Here is a 13,085-nt window from a genome sequence, read left to right as displayed (position 1 = left end):
ATAACTAATATTATTTCCCTTCCTCTTGTTTTGGTAATTAATTTCTCAGGTCATGCTGGTCTTATAATCAATTCAAAAAAAAAAAGAGGAGAAAATCCATCACTAATTATAGCAAAGAGCTAATGGAAAAAGCCATTGCAAAAGTTAAAGCTGGCGAACTGAGTTGCAAGCGAGCTGCAGAATTATACTGTATACCTCGAAGGACAATTCGAAGAGAATATAAGGAAGAATTCAATATTCAGAAAGGATAGCTGGGGCTGGTAATTTAACAAATCTCCTAAAACATCCTACATTTCTAAAAAACAAAATAGGTAAAAAAGGTGGAGGGGGGACATGCCCTGATACCTCTCGGTATCAATGGCCATGCCCCCATTTATTGAATATTGTTAGATTTCTTTTATTTAAATGATTGTAAATGTGTTTTTAAGATTTATAGTTTGAAATAAAAAATTTATGTTGTTAACAACATAGATGGCAAAATTCCCCCAAATTAGATTTTATTGGGGTAATTTCGCCACCCCATTTTTTCTGTTCTAATTATTCAAGAAAAAAAAAATGTAAGTATGTAAAGTTTATAAAAATATTATTAACAATAAAAAAAAATTCCATTTTCATTTTTAGTTCTCAAGTTATTTAAATTAAAAGACTTAGCGGTGAAATCTTTCAAAAATATCTTTATCTTACTCTATATATTCTATTAAATATAGACATATAATATGTAAGATCAGAATTTTTTATTTTTTTGTTTATGCGACACAATGGTCGCAAAAAGTGACCAACGGAGCCGTCCAGTTACGTAGACCTGGGAGATGTGAAAATAAAAACAGATTGTAGATGGTGTCATTGAATAAAAAATAAAAATCATAAGAAAATATAAAATGTGTGGCAAGACTTTTGTGAAGTAGAAAAACGAAGAATATATGATAAGGGGGTATGGGGAGGAACAACTAACGCTCTAGTCACTCTGAGTGTTGAACATATGCAACAAAGAACAAATATTTGATATACTGATTTTAGAGACTGTTGATGTCTACAGGTGTGATGGTGTAGTGCATTAGTATGTACCGTTTGGTCGTCTTGTATGGTCTCGTTATGTTTTCGTTCACTTTCAAATCGGGTGAATAGAAAGCTAAACACACTCACTCCTTGCGCTTATGGGCTAGCACATCAGAGCCAGACGTAAGACCTACAGAATGGATTTCAATTGATCGAATGCACACATTAGTCACCATAGGCCACAAGCCATCGCTCTTAGTCAAAAGAGCTACTGCCCCGTGCTGGTGTGGAATGATGTGCTATGGAGTGAGATTTTAGATCCGAGCACATAGTCAGCGAGCGCTGATCCGACGTGCATTGTGGAGCTTCCGAATGAACGTGTGCGTGAGTGTTAGCGTAGCCATTAGGTTATTGAGCGCCGTAACCACATCCAGCGGGATAGCCTAATGTCCGTTTTGTCGTTGTAGTGTACATTGGAAGAAGTTGGGGCTCACCAGCCACAAAGAATAAATTTGTTTGTTTATGCGACACAATGGTCGCAAAAAGTGACCAACGGAGCCGTCCAGTCACGTAGATCTGGGAGATGTGAAAATAGAAGTAGATTGTAGATGATGTCATTGGGTGAGAATCATAAATGAATGTAAAGACTATTTTGTAGGAGGAAGAAAATTTTAGGACTCAGGGATTAGGTGAACAATAACTCACGCTCTAGTCATACTAAACAAATGATAAAACAATGGTCTATGAGTAAACAAGTCAATATCGATCAAGATCAATATCGAAAAAGTCAATATCAGAATTTTTTATTTTTTGCTAATAAGTGTGAATTTTTTCATATTCTATTAAATATAGACATATAATATGTAAGATCAGAATTTTTTATTTTTTGCTAATAAGTGTGAATTTTTTCATTATATTTATAATTCTAATTTTTAATTAAGTTTAAAAATACACAGTATAAAATAAAAAAAGCAAAAGTAAAAAATTCTAAAGAATTCTTTTCATTAAGTGTCAACATATTACATGTATGGAATATGTTGACACTTAATACAACATATTCCACACATGGAATATGTTGACACTTTCTACACATGGAATATGTTGACGTCTTAACTACGGTAAATTTTCACAACATATTCCAATGTGTGAAAATTTACCGTAGTTAAGACATTTATGACTTCCTGTAATACATACATATATATATATATATATATATATATATATATATATATATATATATATATATATATATATATATATATATATATATATATATATATATATTAGGGGTATGACTAAAAAGCACTTTTCATTTTTTTGGAAATGGCATAGCGGAAAAAGAAACTTTTACTTGTATTAATTTAAAATTATAATTCTTTTTTTCAAGTTGAAAAAAAACTGGTCCCAGCTGTCTAATAATGCAAAAAATTCAAGTTTTTGCCTTTATAATGGCAAGGTCGCACAACAAAATTTCGAAAATACCATGAGAGTTATTTTTGTAGCTTGATCTATCTACATTTAGATTATATTTTTTTTGTGGTAAAAATGATGGGAAGAGTTGATCTTAACCATTTGCAATAGTGTGTTATATTTAAGAGGTTGGAGGGGGGGGGGGCTTTTTTAATTTTTTTTTTAATGTATTTTAAATATGAAACATTTTTGTAATATTTTTTATTTAAAGAAAAACTATTTTATGGTTTTTATCCAAGATTTTTTATCAGTTGTTTTAAATTTTAAACAATGATAAGCTACAACCATTAAGTCTGCTTCTTTTGTTTCTAAGCGTTTCAATGGCTTGTTGAGAGTAGAAGGAGTTTTTTGACTCCTCCTTCTCTACTCCCTAGTAGAGAAGGAGGAGTCAAAAAAGAATATTGGGAACTTTTTTTAATTTTTTTGTAAGTAAAAAAAATGTCAACAAGCAATTGTTAAAACAAAATATCTCATTAGGAAGTTTTTCATGTTGAAAAAAGAATTTAAATTATATACAACACACTACACATAATACATAACCAATAATACTTGCTTATTAAAAAAACTGTATTACAGAGGTTATCCTATGTGTTAATTTTCCAAATATTTCTACAATTAATATAGCTTCATGTCTATTTTTTTACGACTTAATGTATTGAAATAGGAGGTTATTTCATGGTAAAAAAATTTACCATGCACCCTTTATTAGGTGAAGAAAATACTGACTAACATATCAGATTTTTACTATATTATAGTAAAATGCTAATAAAATTACAATTCAATCTAAATTTAAATCGACTTAATAATATAGTAATATGTTTTTATGATAAAAATATCAGTATATAATTACAATATCTTTAATGAATTCTTTTACTTTTGATATGCCATTTAGAGTCAAGAATGTTGACTTAAAAAGGAATAGAAAGAATTCAAACAAACACAAAACCATAAAGGCAAAAATGTGGTTTTAAAAGAGGAACATTTACTGAAAAATAAAAAAACTCATCATTTTGAAAGATAAAACACAAGTTTTAAAAAGTAGACAAGAAAATGTAAATTTTCTCAATGATCATAAAGGATTGCATGTTCAAAAAATGTCACGGTCCCCAACCTCTCAAATATACACATGATTGCAAATGGTCAAGATCAACTCTTACCATCATTTTTACCAAAAAAAAAAACACAATCTACATGTAGATAGATCAAGCTGCAAAAATAACTCTCATGGTATTTTTGAAATTTTGTTAAGTAACCCTGCTGCTACTATCAGTGCTAAAACTTGAATTTTTTGCATTATTAGGCAGCTGGGACCAAATTTTCAACTGCACTGGTGGGGGAGTTTTTTTCAACTTTGAAAAGAGTATTATAATTTTAAGTTAATATAAGTAAAAGTTCATCTTTTGCCGCTATGCCATTTCCGAAAAAATGAAATGCGCTTTTTAGTCATACCGCTATATGTATGTATATATATATATATATATATATATATATATATATATATATATATATATATATATATATATATATATATATATATATGTATATATATATATATATATATATATATATATATATATGTATATATATATATATATATATATATATATATATATATATATATATATATATATATATATATATATATATATATATATATTCTTCGTGATGAACCTACTGATGGTGAAACACAGTGTTGAAGAAATCAAAAATTAGATAAGTGTTTTTACTAATTTATATATATATATATATATATATATATATATATATATATATATATATATAATATATATATATATATATATATATATATATATATAATTCTATATGTTTTTAGCATAACCTATCACTATCAAGCATCTATTGACACCTATTGAAGTACTTCAGATTTAACTTTATTTAATTATAAATTTCCTTACAGTACACTACATTTATATATATAATTCTATATGTTTTTAGCATAACCTACCACTATCATATATATATATATATATATATATATATATATATATATATATATATATATATATATATATATATATATATATATATATATAATTCTATATGTTTTTAGCATAACCTATCACTATCAAGCATCTATTGACACCTATTGAAGTACTTCAGATTTAACTTTATTTAATTATAAATTTCTTTACAGTACACTACATTTTGAATTTAAATAAAAAATATAATTTTGATTGCTTATTTATGACTTATTAATAACAACTTACATGCTCATTAACAAACTTAACACGTATGATTCCTTTTAATTGCGTACCAGTGTATCTACATAGTTGCTCATAGCCATTCTTAAATTAAAAAAAAAATAACACAGTTTAACTAAAACTTTGATGTTTAAAAAAGTTTACAGTATTTGTAAAATAAACCTCTAACAAATGTGATCTGTTAATAGAAATTAATGCAGATGGGTGCGAGCATTCTTTATCTATACCAAGTGATTTTTTATCTTCACTTATCCAATTATAAAATATCTTCATTCTCTAAAATAAAAATCAAAAATTTTATTTCTTTAGAATTATTTAAACTTAATATGCTTCCTTGCATTAAGCTCAGTTCTTTTATTTAGCATTTTATGTAAATGCGCGCACACATAAATATGTACATATATTTAAAAAATATTCAAGTAGTTTCAACTTTCAATATCTTTTTTGTCAATCTTTAATATTTCTTAATTGTGGTTATAACCCTCTATCAACTCTATATCTCCAAAACACAAACCTTGACGAATAAGGCCACTGCGCGGAGAAACAAGTTGAGCGCAGTACTACCAGAGACGTGGTGGGGATCGAACTCAGAACCCCTCACTTATGAAGCGAGCGCTCTACCACTACACTACTACCACATAATATATATATATATGTATATATATACTGATTTATCTAGTCAGAGATGCAGCAGTGTTCAGACATCGATGAAGAGTTTGGTTTGGACAAACTCTCTTTTAATTAAAAGAAAGGTTTTTCTAATGATTTTTTTTTATATCAGCATCTTGCAGCTGATTTCTATTTTATATCAACATCTTTGCATATGTATGTATGTATGTATGTATGTATGTATGTATGTATGTATGTATGTATGTATGTATGTATGTATGTATGTATGTAAGTATGTTTGCTTTAATAGTTTAATTAGGAATATATTATTATTAACACAATAGACATACTTAAGTTCCAGATTTAAAAAAGAAGACTAGAAATATTTTAAATTACACAATTCATCATAACAAAAAAATTATTTTCTAAATAATTTCTTACAAATAGTTTAAAATATGCTAAGAAATTGAAGTAACCTCCATATGAGGAATGACATGAGGAATATCTTTTAGTACAGCTAGTGCTCTTGGTACCTTTTCCATAAGTTCAAAATGAAATTGACTCACTTTCAGTTCTCTAAAATCAAAATTGTAAAAATTTTATGTCTCAATAATCTAAAAAAAAGGAAGAAATTAAAATTACCAAAATTAAATGTTAAATAAGTATAAAATTAATATTAATTTTAATTTATACCTATTTAACATTTAATTTTTGTAATTTTGATTTCATAAGTAATATAATTACTAAAATTGAAAAAGTATTTTTATGTTTTATTTATAGAAATAGTAACTCACTTAACCAACCAATGGTTGTTAGGTGTAAACTGTTTTCTGCAATCACGATCATGGATCAACAATAGCAACTGCAAAGCAGCCTTTTTAACATCACCACCAAGAATTTCTTGATTCGATGTTGTTGCTAAAATAAGATAAAACACCTTGTTTTTTGTAAATAACAAAACATACTGAATAGGTAACTGAATAGATTACTTATAAATACTTTAATAACAATAATACTTAATAAAGTAGTTATAATAAACACAGCAAAAATGAACACAGTAACAATGAACACAGTAACAATAAACATAACAAAAATGAACACAGTAATAATGAACGCAGTAACAATAAACACAGTAACAATGAACACAGGTAACAATAAACACAGTAACAATGAACACATGTTACAAGAAAAAAACAGTAACAATGAACACAGTAACAATGAACACAGTAACAATGAACACAGGTAACAATAAACACAGTAACAATGAACACATGTTACAAGAAAAAAACAGTAACAATGAACACAGTAACAATGAACACAGTAACAATGAACACAGTAACAATGAACACAGGTAACAATAAACACAGTAACAATGAACACATGTTACAAGAAAAAAACAGTAACAATGAACACAGTAACAATGAACACAGTAACAATGAACACAGTAACAATGAACACAGGTAACAATAAACACAGTAACAATGAACACAGTAACAATGAACACAGTAACAATGAACACAGTAACAATGAACACAGTATTAAAATTAGAACAATAAATGTAACTATATAAACAAATCTTATATATAATAAAATTGTAAAAACTGTAAAATTCATATAACTATAAAGATCAAAGCAGTAGTAAATATGATGTAACAATATGATTATTATCAACATGATTATAACAACATGGTTTAAAAGAAAGATGTGAACCACAATACTTTTATTAAGAGTTACACTGTTACATTTTACATTTTACATGTTACATGTTACATTTTTTTTTATTACAGTTACATTTCAATTAACAATGGAAAAACTTAAAAAACTTTTTGCCAAAATTATTTTATAAATCATTACATAAAATCTGGAAAAAAAGGTATCAGAGTTATTTGTTTATAAAAATATTTTAACTTAACATATGTCAACTTTCTTTGTCCAATAAATTCTTACAATAACATATTGTAAAAAGTTGTTGATTAACACAATAATAAAAAGAAAATTAAAAAAAAAAAAAGGCACAACTAAAATAAACATTATCACTAGTATGCCAGTTTGCTATGTATGTTTCTATATATGTATGCTTCTATGTATGTATGCTTCTATGTATGTATGCTTCTATGTATGTATGCTTCTATGTATGTATGCTTCTATGTTGCGGTATTGCGGTAAATTGCGGTAGTGGTATAGTGGTATAGTGGTAAAGTGCTCGCTTCATAAGCGAGAGGTTCCGAGTTCGATCCCCACCATATCCCTGGTAGTACCGCGCTCAACTTGTTTCTCCGCGCAGCGGCCTTGTTTGTCAAGGTTCGTGTTTCGGAGTTATAGAGTTGAGAGAGGGTTATAACCACTATTAAGTAGCCTCCTCATCTGTAGTGGCTTTATCGGCCTTGAGGAGGCGAATAACAAAACAAAAAAAAAAAAAATGTATGTATGCTTCTATGTATGTATGTTTCTATGTATGTATGCTTCTATGCATGTATGCTTTTATGTATGTATGCTTCTATGTATATTTGCTTCTATGTATGTATGCTTCTATGTATGTATACAAGTTTACATCTCTTTATCACTGAACTAACTAGTTTATTAAAAATATATATTAAAATGGTTGTTAAAACAACCTTAAAAATAAATAAAACTCTCACACACTTCACATATGTTTTATATAGTAAATTAACACTTATAAGAAATTAGCTTTTTTATAAATGTTTAAGGGCTTTCACATGCCTCTAATATTTGATGGGGCCCTAATTATATCTAAAAAATAAAATTATTAGAAAGTGTCAATTGGGACTCAAAATAAGCAAATTATATAAAATTTTCAAAAATAATTAATATATAAAAAATTTTTATTTAAGATTTTTTTGCATCAAAACTATGGTTTCTAACATATAATAAATATTATATGTTAGAAACCATATAGATATAGTCATTATTTTCAAACAATTACTTTTAACTCAGGTTGATGAAAGTTCTATTCTCATAGCAAAATATTTTAATTGAAGGTAAAGAATATCAGTTAAAACAACAAAAGCTGTGCATTACCAGATGATAGCCATATCATCTTGAAAACCATTGAATTTAAAAATGCTGACAATTTCACAAGATCATCAAGCGAGAATGGTTTTTGCTTCTCGTATAATTCACTATCATCAAGGATTCTTAAACAAAAACAGTAAAAAATATTGTTTTTACAATATAAAACATATATTACATGTATAAATGTAAAAAAACTAAGTAAAGTAAATATTTAGTTTATTTGTTTTTTTTAATAAAAATTAGTAAACATATTTGCTAAAAAAAAACAACATTTTTTTGTATGATGGGAAAACTATTTTTTTACAACTAAAATATCAATAACAAGTTTACTTTATAACATATTTTTTTATTAACTCATTTTATTAAAGAAGTACAAAAACCATACTGGAAAATGTTGATTCTAAATGTTAAGATACACAGAAATGGACAAGAGTAAGTGAAACAACAAAGTGGCAAATAAAAGGTATGATTTTTGTTTTTTATCTTGATTATAAAGGGCTCCAAGAAGTCTTTTACAGTCTTGTCACTGAGCACAGCATTTAATTAGGAAATTTATGCCTCTTTCCTAAGCAATGATGCAAATATGACCTGAGCTAACATTGAACTAAAACCTCTAGATTTTAAAGCAAGTGCTCTCAACGTTAGATTATGGTTGTCCAGTTGAAGATAAACACTTTGATTAAATTCTATTTATCAAAACTGTCAATCTGTCAAGATGAAATATGAAAATAATGAAATAAGAGAGATGTTGAGAGCTGAAAGTTACTGCTTGTAAAGAAAGCGCACACTAAGAAATTTAATTGAGGATTTGGACAATGAATGTTTTATGTAGCTTTTAAACACCCAAAACTAAAGCATTCTTGTGTTTGGACCCATTTTAAAGGACAAATCTTTGCCATTTCGCAAACTTTGGTTTGATAATTTTCAATCATCTGATAGGTGGTTCCATATATGAAAAATGTTTTATTTAAAACAATGTCATGCTTTTTTTAATTATTTAACTATAAACTGATATTTGCATATTTTTGGAAAGTATTTATCTGAAATTATATATAAAGTTATTTTTTATCTAAAAATTATTTCATCAATCATATCTATTTGCTTTAATTTATTTGAAGTTCAATTGAAAAGGTTAAGTAAAACTTTTTAAAACTCTTTCAAAAAACATATGCTTAATAGTATATAAAAATTTTTTAAAGCAAAGCTAATAATAAAAGAAAAAACATATAAAAGAAAAAAAAAAATTTTTATTTGAATAAAAATTTACAGCTTTACTTAGCAACATTTTTAATAATTTAATTGTCTTCTTTTGATTGTATCAAATGATATATGTATGGTTGAAATATATTAACCTACGTAAAAATGATGCAAAAAACAAATAGTTCTTGCAATGTTTGAACTTGTATTTTTTTTTAAACATCTTTGCTTCCAACAAGACTGCAAGCAACCACTAATTAAAGTTGGAAGTTACTGGAAGAGAAAAGATGAAGATTGTAGAGCAAGATAACGATTGACGGACGACTTAAAGGATTGCAAATTATATGAATCAGGAAAGCAAGATGAAGGAAGCAAATTCTAAAGAACTGATGTTCGAGGAACAAAACTAGACGAATAATAGTTTTTGGAGCACTTAGGAACAGTCACAGAAAAAAGAATGAGACTTAATTGAATGACGAGTAACACGAGAATGAATTAGTAGATGGCACAAGAGACGCTAGCTCTTTAGAGCAGTGCCCATTATAGTATTTGTAGAAAAGAGAAAGAGAAGCAGCATTACGATGATGTGATAATGGTTGGAGGTTGGCTGCAAAAGCAGGTCCAACTATGTTTACAATGCGTTTTTTCACCTTCTCTAAAAGAGAAAGGGCTTCACTAGAAGATCCGCCCCAGATATGGCAACAGTATTCCATACAAGGCTGAATTTGAGATTTATAGAGAATAGAATCCGAAGTAAGAAAGCATTGAGCTCGATAAAGAGATGCAACCTTAGCAGATGCTAATTTTACAACGGATTTGATATATGGTTTCCAAGAAAGATCAGAAGTAAGAGTTAATCCTATAAGATGAAGAGTAGATGACTCATCAAGTACATCAGCATTCATAATCCTTATCGCAATAATATTCTTATTGCGATAACGATTGGCTGAAAAAAATTGAGTTTTATCTGTATTGAAGTTCACCAGCCATTGTAAGCCCCATGCTGTAGCAGAAGTGAGATCCTTTTCAAACTCAAATGCCCCCTCCAAGCAATCAGAGAGTGTTGGTTTCTTATCACGACAAGAATAAATGGTAGTATCATCAGCAAACAATGCCACCTTAATGTAAATTAAAAAGAGTATAGAGCCAAGGATAGAACTTTGAGGAACCCCTGAAGTTACAGAATAAGAAGAAGAGTGCTGTCTATTGAGAACAACTTTTATACTACGATTGGAAAGGAAGGATTCAATAATCTTAAAGATGTTGCCAGATACACCATACAAAAAAAGCTTATGGAGAAGACCAGCATGCCAAACTTTATCAAAAGCTTTTGAAATGTCAAGAGCAATGGCCTTGACCTCTCCACCTTTATCTAATGCACAATAAAACCTATTAGTTATTACTGTTAGCAAACCAGCTGTAGAGCGAGAAGATCAAAATCCATATTGATGGTCAGAAAGTAAGTTATTAGACTCAAAATGTTTATTTATAATATATAAATTATTAGATTCAAAATTTATGAGACACAAAAAAAGTAGTTTCTCTACAACACCAGGTTTAAGTACTTAATGAATTGTGCTGTATCCAATAAGAGCTCAGGCTGTATCCAATAAGGCATCAATTGCAATTTTGTGGCTCTGAAATTTTAAAACCCCTCTCTGAAAACACCTTTCTAAACATAGTATTTAAGTCATCTTTGATAGATAATACTCCCCTTGATTTTCATTAACCTCTGGGGTACCAGAAAGTTCTGTGCTTGGTTCTGTTTCTCATCAATATTAATGATCTTACCTGGAAAATGTTTTAACTTTTGATTACACAGCCATGTACTCCTGTTTTAACAAAAAAATCATCACTTTTTGATTGGTTAGAACAGACAGCCTTTCTTAAATATGATTTCTAGTGAATTTTAACCCAAACAGAATTCATTTGTTTGCACTGCTAATAATTATTCCAATATTACTGATAAATGACAACACTTACTAAGAACTCATGCAAAATGAATATAAAATCTGTAGTAAGGTTGCTTACAATTTTTTTCTCTTATCCACAAACACTACAATGGTTGTTGCTTAAGCAAGCTACTACCTCTTGTTCCAACAATTAAAATCTAACTTTGATAAATGACAACACTTACTAAGAACTCATGTAAAGTGAATATAAAATTCATCGTAAGGTTGCTTACAACTTTTTTCTCTTTTCTACAAACACTACAATAGCTGCTGCTCAAACAAGCTACTACTTCTTCTTCCAACAACCAAAACCCAACATTGCATTCAGCAGAGTCATACCTTTTTACTATAATTTAATGATCAAAAAATTTATTCACCATATTTTTCATCATTCCTTTTTTCCCTTCCATCATGAAAATGCTTTGGAATTTTCTGTATAAGTTTTATGTATAAATTGCATGAATCATGGAATGTTTCCATGACTCTTACAATTTTTTTGAAAGCTAGTGTCAACCATTTTCTTACAACCTTATTAAAGAAAATTAGATTAACAAAAAATAATTTAACTGCATAAATTTTATCATATCTTAGAATACATACTTTTGAGAATAATAAGCAAGATTTTTAATCACAAAAACTTTAAAGTTCATTACTTACGGAAGTAGTTGCAGAGAACATTCAAAAAACAATACAAGTAGTGATGACAATGGTGCAGGTAAAGTCACAGAGTTACCCATTATATAATTGAGAATACTTTTTAGGCCTGCTCCAGGCCCAAGTGAATAAACAAACTTCCATAAGCGCACAAGCACTTCCTCTTGCAAACTCAATGCTTTAAAAAAAAAATTCAGTAAAGAAAACAAGTTTGTATATTAGGGGTATGACTAAAAAAAAAATTTAAGAATTTTTTATTCCCCATGTAACCATGAGTGGAGAAATTATATTTATAAACATAAAATATATTTTTTTTATGTAAATTGTCAAAAAAGATCACCCCTCAAGCTGAAAATAATTTTTTCTATCTTTTTAGTGAGTTATAAATTAGAAATATAATAGAGAACCCAATCTTACTCAATATACGACTGTGATCACAAACATCATAAATTCTACAGATTTCTTTACGAGATAACTGAAACTTTTAATAACTGCAATTTTCGATTTGAACCCTGTTGGACCGCGCGGAAGTGCTTCAGCATTTTATAATTGGTTTTTTGTATATAACCGGAATTGTCTTCTTTAACTTTGTCAAACTGTTATCTTGGTCAAACTGTTATCTTGTGTTTTGAACATTATGTCCAAAAATAGAGTTGCTTCAAACAAGAATAAGAAAGTTTGGGAATCAAATTTAGTAAGGTTTGAAAAAGCTAAAACTTCCAGAAAATGTACTACTGTTGTTAAAAGTATTAGTGAAATGAATAAGATGCCAACAGAACAGCGTATCATTGATCGATTTAAAAGTTTGTCATCAAATGTGAAAAGTAGAAAGGAGAGAATTGTGGCTGAAGAAACTAAATTGCTATGGAGAAAGCTAAATATTCCTATTCAACAAGGGAAATCGGCAGCAGAAAGAAAAATAGAAAATGTATTGAAAAAACTTGACAAAGAT

General features: G+C 28.3%; 1 protein-coding gene across 3 annotated transcripts in view; it reads right to left on the bottom strand.

Annotated features, from left to right (window-relative positions):
* LOC101237845 (ubiquitin-protein ligase E3B) overlaps positions 1-13,085 on the bottom strand; it is a 61,147-nt gene that overhangs the window by 12,900 nt on the left and 35,162 nt on the right. For all 3 annotated transcript variants that reach the window (XM_065807672.1, XM_065807673.1, XM_065807674.1), the window contains 6 exons: positions 12,137-12,311; positions 8,337-8,452; positions 6,092-6,215; positions 5,774-5,873; positions 4,851-4,964; positions 4,695-4,772 (listed from right to left, as the gene is read on the bottom strand). In XM_065807672.1, coding sequence (XP_065663744.1) covers positions 4,695-4,772; positions 4,851-4,964; positions 5,774-5,873; positions 6,092-6,215; positions 8,337-8,452; positions 12,137-12,311 — 707 coding nt within the window. The remainder of the gene's footprint in view (positions 1-4,694; positions 4,773-4,850; positions 4,965-5,773; positions 5,874-6,091; positions 6,216-8,336; positions 8,453-12,136; positions 12,312-13,085) is intronic.

This window comes from Hydra vulgaris, chromosome 10, assembly GCF_038396675.1.
Source record: "Hydra vulgaris chromosome 10, alternate assembly HydraT2T_AEP".
Classification (NCBI taxonomy): domain Eukaryota; kingdom Metazoa; phylum Cnidaria; class Hydrozoa; order Anthoathecata; family Hydridae; genus Hydra; species Hydra vulgaris.
This window is presented reverse-complemented; position numbering and strand designations above follow the sequence as displayed.